The sequence below is a fragment of the Petromyzon marinus genome, chromosome 62, assembly GCF_048934315.1.
Source record: "Petromyzon marinus isolate PM22_M1 ecotype Great Lakes invasive population chromosome 62, UKy_Petmar_22M1.pri1.0, whole genome shotgun sequence".
In the NCBI taxonomy this organism is placed as follows: domain Eukaryota; kingdom Metazoa; phylum Chordata; class Hyperoartia; order Petromyzontiformes; family Petromyzontidae; genus Petromyzon; species Petromyzon marinus.
Window position 1 is genome coordinate 3,659,697 of NC_133728.1, and position 9,128 is coordinate 3,668,824.

A 9,128-nucleotide genomic window follows, 5' to 3' on the forward strand; every position below is an offset into this window, starting at 1 on the left:
TCACTGCGCATGGAAGGGAACATCTTGGCGAACCGGTTACACGTTGGAGTTATTTATAATCACACAGACGCAGCACCACTCACCACCACTCACCACCACCAGGGGGTAGCCAGCCACTTAACAGATCACTCACTCCACTAGGGGCAAGTGCTGTTCTCTATTCAGGGTTGGTGGTGGTGTTGGTTGTTGTGTTGGTGGTGGTGGTGGTGGTGTTGTTGGTGGTGTTGGTGGTGGTGTTGGTGGTGTTGTTGGTGGTGGTGTTGGTGGTGGTGGTGTTGGTGGTGGTGGTGTGGGTGGTGTCGGTGGTGTGTTGGTGGTGTAGAGTTTTTGTCTCCCCACAAAGACAACAAAAGCTGCCGCACGCACAATCCCCTAGTAGTGTATAGTGTAGTGTGTAGTGTATAGTGTAGTGTATAGTGTAGTGTATAGTGTAATGTAGTGTATAGTGTAGTGTATAGTGTAGTGTATAGTGTAGTGTATAGTGTAGTGTAATGTATAGTGTATAGTGTAGTGTATAGTGTAGTGTATAGTGTAGTGTATAGTGTAGTGTAATGTATAGTGTAGTGTATAGTGTAGTGTAGTGTATAGTGTAGTGTATAGTGTAGTGTATAGTGTAGTGTATAGTGTAGTAACTATACACTACACTGTAGTGTATAGTGTAGTAGTGTATAGTGTATTGTATAATATAGTCACTACACTATACACTACACTGTAGTGTATAGTGTAGTGTATAGTATAGTGTAGTGTATAGTGTAGTGACTATATTATACAATACACTATACACTACTACACTATACACTACAGTGTAGTGTATAGTGTAGTAACTATACACTACACTGTAGTGTATAGTGTAGTAGTGTATTGTATAATATAGTCACTACACTATACACTACACTGTAGTGTATAGTGTAGTAGTGTATAGTGTAGTGTATAGTATAGTCACTGCACTATACACTACACTGTAGTGTATAGTGTAGTGTATAGTAGTGTAGTGTATAGTGTAGTCACTACACTATACACTACACTGTAGTGTATAGTGTAGTGTATAGTGTAGTGTATAGTGTAGTGTGGAGTGTAGTGTCTAGTGTGGAGTGTAGTGTATAGTGTAGTGTATAGTATATAGTGTAGTCACTACACTATACACTACACTGTAGTGTATAGTGTAGTAGTGTATAATGTAGTGTATAGTAGTGTAGTGTATTGTGTATAATAGTGTACTGTAATGTGTATAGTAGTATAGTGTATAGTGTAGTGTAATGTGTATAGTAGTGTATAGTGTAGTGTATAGTGTAGTGTAATGTGTATAGTAGTGTATAGTGTAGTGTATAGTGTAGTGTAATGTGTATAGGAGTGTAGTGTATAGTGTAGTGTAATGTGTATAGTAGTGTAGTGTGTAGTGTTCAGTGTAGTGTGTAGTGTAGTGTATAGTGTAATATGTATAGTAGTGTAGTGTATAGTGTAGTGTATAGTGTAGTGTAATGTGTATAGGAGTGTAGTGTATTGTGTAGTGTACTAGTACAGCAACACTGGTTGTGCGCCAGAGAGCCAAACCACAACATTTACAATCCGGGTACGACGTTTCGCCAGTAATTACAACAAGCAGACAGACAGATTTTTTTTTCCTTAAATAGAGCGGTAGTGTGATCACGTCGCTTGGGATAGTGGTCGCGAAAGCGTCTTTAAAAAAATCGTACTTTGGCGTTTTTCTTTTGTACTCAACCACGTTCACCTGTACACACTCAACTGTACACACTCACCTGTACACTCACCTGTACACACGCACCTGCACAGACTCACCTGTACACACTCACCTGTACACTCACCTGTACACACTCACCTGTACACACTCACCTGCACACACTCACCTGTACACACTCACCTGTACACACTCACCTGTACACACTCACCTACACACACTCACCTGTCCACACTCACCTACACACACTCACCTGTACACACTCACCTGTACACACTCACCTACACACACTCACCTGTACACTCAACTGCACACACTCAACTGCACACACTCATCTGTACACACTCACCTGCACACACTCACCTGCACACACTCACCTGTACACACTCACCTGCACACACTCACCTGCACACACTCACCTGCACACCCTCACCTGCACACACTCACTTGTACACTCCCCTGCACACACTCACCTACGCACACTCACTTGCACACTCACCTGCACACTCGCCACACTCGCCACAACATCGCAGGGCCACATTAGGCTATTAAAAGCGAATTGAACTATTTATTATATGTAATAACAAATAATAATTCGGGGTGTTGTGTGTGTACTCTTTCTGGCGCGGTACAACCGGAGTTGTTTCAAGATGTTCAAACACCAAACGGAAACCTCTTGCCAAGGAAGTGAGCTGCTGCATGGACCACACACGTGCAGTGCTGGCTGATCGTACATGATGGCATTGCCCTTGTACTGTCCGCCTCGTGGCGTTCTCTGGTCTAACATCTGGTGCAAGGGACATGAAAGGGAAGGCTGCTGCTGCTGTCTCTGGTGTAGGCCAATGAGTTTCAAAGGCAATGAGGAAATCATAACTCTTTGGTTCTATTCGGTAAAGTCACGTAGGTAAAAAATTAAATGACAAAAAGTCACGACGTTTCGGCCGCAACACAAGTGGCCTTCATCAGGTGAAGGGACCGGACTGTCCAGAGGACAGCGTTGGAGTGAAGACAGCCAAGCCCAGGTCGCGTCCTTTAAGCTGTGTCGGAGGAAACAAAAAACCCCTTGACAAAGGAATTAGAATAAAATGATGTACTGGATCGGCACGGTGGGGGGGGAGGAGTTTACATAATGTTGGTGTGAAGGCAAATAAGCTGCTGTGAAAGTTTGGGATACCACTACTTGAAAAAATATACTGTACCATTGAAAATTAGTTTAATGTTTGTTGTGATTTAGAACATCTTTCCAATGGTTGCTTAATTTGAAACCACGTCGTTATTTTTTTGTGATTTTATTTTTTTACCTACGTGACTTTACCGAATAGAACCAAAGAGTTATATGGATCCTTGCAGTCACGAAAGCTTCAAATCTAGAAATGATGAAATCGTCAGTGCGTGCGTGCGTTTGCATGTTTATGCCACGAGACACGTGTGGTTGACGCAGTTGCTCGGTTTCCTTGGGAGAAAAAAAGGTATTCATTTGGTGTTTGAACATCTGAAAACAACTCCCGTGTTTTATTGCCAGCGAGGGTGACATTTATTCTTGTGTTTCATATCCCGTGATGTTTAATTTGACCAGGTAAGGCCACGCTGAGTTTTTTTAATAGATTTATTTTGTCGTCAGAAGCGACCTGGCCACATGATAGCTCCGCGCAGCGAGTGAATCGTCGTCATCGTCATCGTCATGATCGCGTGGGTGTTTACGTCAGCCAAAGAACTCTCCAAACGTGTGGTGACGTCGATTCTTTACGTGGTAGAGGAAATACCGGAGACGAATTCACGCGACCACGGGGAGAGAGAGAGAGAGACACGGAAAACTCCAAATATACAGCAGCAGGCATCAGGGTCGGGATCGAACCCACGACCTCTTAACATCTCCTAGCCACCGTGATGATGAGAGAGAGACACACGGAAAACTCCAAATATACAGCAGCAGCAGCAGGCATCAGGGTCGGGATCGAACCCACGACCTCCTGTAGACCAGGCGAGGTAGTTAACATCTCCTAGCCACCGTGGTGATGATGATGATGATGAGAGAGAGATAGAACCCACGACCTCCTGTATACCAGGCGAGGTAGTTAACATCTCCTAGCCACCGTGATGATATTGATGAGAGAGAGAGAGACACGGAAAACTCCAAATATACAGCAGCAGCGGGCATCAGGGTCGGGATCGAACCCACGGACCACCTGTATACCAGGCGAGGTAGTTAACATCTCCTAGCCACAGTGATGATGATGAGAGAGGGATAGAACCCACGACCTCCTGTATACCAGGCGAGGTAGTTAACATCTCCTAGCCACCGTGGTGCCCAAAGTCACCTCGTGCCACACAGGGACGGCTGTCAATGGGGGTGTCCCTAGGCTAGACCACGCAGCAGCAGCAGCACCAGTGACAATCGCCCCCCTACTACTGGCAGATCAAAACGAATGCTGGTGGAACTGCCATAACCAAGATCTGGTTTCGACACTCACCGCCTCATCAGTAGAGTGAGGCTTTGCTTGAAGCAATCCTGGTGAAATGCCAGATGTGTATAGTTATACAAATACTCTCTGTTGGATTACGGGCGGGGTCATCATACCTGTCAACCCATGCGGTATGCTGATGTCTTATATTTTTTTTCATACTATTTGGTTCTTTCGGTAAAGTCACGTAGGTATAAAGTGAAATCAATCACGACGTTTCGGGCGCAACCCAAGCGTCCATCATGAGGTGGGAAAGCGTGGCATGCTGCTGCTGCTGCCGCTGTCTGTTTGTGTTTCTCCCCCTGTGATGGTGACTTTGTAGGATGAACGTTGAGATTCATAAGGGGCACGGGGTGAGTCCAATAAGGGTCTGAGTTGGTCTGTAATAATAGGGCACTGATAGGGGGTTGACAGGTATCCGTATATAGCAGCAACTATGAAGGTGGTGGTGTTGCCAGCACCATGCCCGGCCGCCTTTGTCTCCCACAAACTAAACTCACATTTTATTTTACCACGTGTAAGGTCGTCTGGCTCTTCACAAATGACAGCTCAACAAAATGGGTGGCTTATCATCATCAGCATCATCACTACCACCATTACTACCATCATCATCACCATCACTACCACCATTACTACCATCATCACCACCATCATCACCACCATCATTACTACCACCATTACTACCATCATCACCACCATCATTACCACCATCATTACTACCACCATTACTACCATCATCACCACCATCATTACTACCACCATCATTAGTACCATCATCACTACCACCATCATTACTACCACCATCATTACTACAATCATCATCATCACTACCACCATTACTACCATCATCACCACCATCATCACCACCATCATCACCACCATCATTACTACCACCATCATCACTACCATCATCACCACCACCATCATTACTACCATCATCATCATTACTACCACCATAATTACTACCACCATCATCACTACCACCATCATCACTACCACCATCATTACTACTATCATCATCACCACCACCACCACCATCATTACTACCACCATTACTACCATCATCATCATAACTACCACCATTACTACCATCATCATCACCACCATCATTACTCCCATCATCATCATTACTACCACCATCATCACTACCATCATCATCACTACCATCATCATCACCACGATCATTACTATCATCATCATCACCATCATTACTACCATCATCATTACTACCATCATCATCATCACCATTATTACTACTATCATCATCATCATCACCACCACCATCATTACTACCACCATCATTACTACTACCATTACTACCATCATCATTATCATAACTACCACCATTACTACCATCATCATCATCATCACCACCATCACCACCATCATTACCACCACCATCATTACTCCCATCATCATCATCACCACCATCATTACTACCACCATCATCACTACCATCATCATCACTACCATCATCATCACCACTATCATCATTACCACCATCATCATTACTACCATCATCATCACCACCATTATTACTATCACCATCATCACTACCACCACCATCATCATCGGCGTTGGCCGTGGGCGGGAATCGAACTCGGCTGGCCGGGGTTCGTAGCGCGGCGTCGCGCTAACCGCTGCACCACCGCTCCCCACGTACTGACGGGCACCCCAGACAACACGCATTGTTGGTAAACCGGTTTGGGGTAAGAGAATTATGTAAATATATATACACACCACTCGCACAACAGCTGATAACGCAGACAGCGTCATCTCCTACTTAACAAGTTTATGATGACGATGTGCATATGTCGGTGGTGATGATGATCGGTGTTGACAGAGATGTTTATTGCCTGATTATTTACTCTCTAAATTGACAGCGGGCACGTCGAAAGCCTCCCCCCCCCACACACTTTTAGAGTGTCGACTTTTGTGGATTCCGAGAGAAACCCATCCATGGCAACCCCTAATCAGTGCCCTACCTTATTACAGACCAATTCACGCCTAATTGCTCACCCTGTGCCCCTTATCAACGTTCATCCTTTACACTACTCTACATTGTACACTACACTATACACTACTATACACTATACTATACACTACTATACAATACTATACACTACACTATATACTACACTATAAACTACACTATACACTACACTATACACTACACTGTACACTACACTGTACACTACACTGTACACTACACTATACACTACACTACTATACACTACACTATACACTATACTATACACTACACTATACACTACACTATACACCACACTATACACTACACTATACACTACACTATACACTACACTACTATACACTACACTATACACTGTACACTACACTGTACACTATACACTACTATACACTACACTATACACTATACTATACACTACACTATACTATACACTACACTATACACTACACTACTATACACTACACTATACACTACACTATACACTACACTACTATACACTACACTACTATACACTACACTACTATACACTACACTACTATACACTACACTATACACTACACTATACACTCCACTATACACTACACTATACACTACACAATACACTACACTATACACTACTAGGGGGTTGTGCGTGCGGCAGCTTTTGTTGTCTTTGTGGGGAGACAAAAACTCTACAGGGAGTGGTGCTGCCACCACCACCAACACCACCAACACCACCAACACCACCACCAACACCACCACCAATACCACCAACACCACCGACACCACCCACACCACCACCACCAACACCACCACCACCAACAACACCACCAACACCACCACCAACACCACCACCAACACCACCACCAACACCACCACCACAACAACAACACCACCACAACAACAACAACACTACCAACACCACCAACACCACTACCACCACCAACACCACCACCACCAACCCTGAATAGAGAACAGCACTTGCCCCTAGTGGAGTGAGTGGTGAGTGATCTGTTAAGTGGCTGGCTACCCCCTGGTGGTGAGTGGTGGTGGTGAGTGGTGGTGGTGAGTGGTGGTGGTGAGTGGTGGTGGTGAGTGGTGGTGAGTGGTGGTGAGTGGTGGTGAGTGGTGGTGCGTCTTTGTGTGATTATAAATAACTCCAACGTGTAACCGGTTCGCCAAGATGTTCCCTTCCATGCGCAGTGATCACGAGTCCGTGCTGCCGTGTCACTGTGTGACGTTTGTGAGTTTTTTTGTGTTGGTTTCGTGCGGGTAGCTGGGCCACCCACCCACCCCCTCGTGCGCCACAGAGCCACAGGTTGCCAGCCTTCACTGCTGCTCCTCGCTAACAGCACTTGCCCCGGACAGTGCGTTGAGGCTACACCACGGTGGGAGGGGGGCCTGGGGGCTCCTTTGCCTTTGCTTGATGGTGGTGCAACGGTGATCGGAACCCGTTCCCTGGGCACTACCCCCCTCCCCTAGGTCCACTCAGCCTCAAACGAGTACCCGATGCGGTGCGTAGTAAACGCCGCCACCGGGGAGACAAAGGCGGCCGGGCGTGGTGTTGGCTACCCACACCCCCTGGCGTGCCGTGCCAGCTTTCATCAGTGGTGTTCGCTAACAGCACTTGCCCCAACAGCCTGTTGAGGCTATATGGGGAATCTTTGTCTTTTTGTTGTTGTTGTTGTTGAACGTTGTTGAATGTTGTTGATGTTGTTGTTAGGTTCTACCGCATGAAAGACCAAGACCCCAACGAAATGGAAACGCTCAGTGTGAGGGATCTTAGCATCATCGTCACCATCACCACCACCATCGTCAACATCACCACCACCACAGCTTCCATCACCACATTCATCACCACCACCACATCAACATTACGTGCATCATCACCACCACCACCTCCATCACCAATATCACCTCCACCATCACCACCACCTCCATCACTTTCATAATCACCACCACCATCATCATCATCACCACCACGACCACCACCACCATCATCATCATCACCACCATCATCATCATCACCACCACCACCATCACCACCTGTATTCCCACACCGTGTCTCCTCCCTGTGTCTCCATTACCACATCATCATCACCACGTGTCTCCATCACCACATCATTACCACGTGTCTCCATCACCACATACATCATCACCACGTGTCTCCATCACCACATCATCATCACCACGTGTCTCCATCACCACATCATCACCACGTGTCTCCATCACCACATACATCATCACCACGTGTCTCCATCACCACATCATCATCACCACGTGTCTCCATCACCACATCATCACCACGTGTCTCCATCACCACATACATCATCACCACGTGTCTCCATCACCACATACATCATCACCACATGTCTCCATCACCACATCAGTCATCACCACATGTCTCCATCACCACATCGTCATCACCACGTGTTTCCATCACCACATCATCACCACGTGTCGCTCATCATGACCCCGTGTCTCCCTGTGTCTCTCATCACGTCCCCGTGTCTCCCCGTGTCTCTCATCACGTCCCTGAGTCTCTCCCAGTCTCCCCGTGTCTCTCATCATGTACCCGTGTCTCCCCGTGTCTCTCATCATGTCCCTGAGTCTCCCCGTGTCTCTCATCATGTACCCGTGTCTCCTCGTGTCTCTCATCACGTCCCTGAGTCTCTCCCAGTCTCCCCGTGTCTCTCATCATGTACCCGTGTCTCCCCGTGTCTCTCATCATGTACCCGTGTCTCCCCGTGTCTCTCATCATGCCCCTGAGTCTCCCCGTGTCTCTCATCATGTACTCGTGTCTCCCCGTGTCTCTCATCATGTACCCGTGTCTCCCCGTGTCTCTCATCATGTCCCTGAGTCTCCCCGTGTCTCTCATCATGTACCCGTGTCTCCCCGTGTCTCTCATCATGTACCCGTGTCTCCCCGTGTCTCTCATCACGTCCCTGAGTCTCTCCCAGTCTCCCCGTGTCTCTCATCATGTCCCTGAGTCTCCCGTGTC

At 46.6% G+C, this 9,128-nt stretch overlaps 1 protein-coding gene across 2 annotated transcripts in view; it reads left to right on the forward strand.

Annotated features, from left to right (window-relative positions):
- The window catches only part of LOC116955946 (serine protease 33-like), a 41,495-nt gene that overhangs the window by 4,684 nt on the left and 27,683 nt on the right, over positions 1–9,128 (forward strand). For both annotated transcript variants that reach the window (XM_076053676.1, XM_032977305.2), the window contains exon 2: positions 7,851–7,899. In XM_076053676.1, coding sequence (XP_075909791.1) covers positions 7,851–7,899 — 49 coding nt within the window. The remainder of the gene's footprint in view (positions 1–7,850; positions 7,900–9,128) is intronic.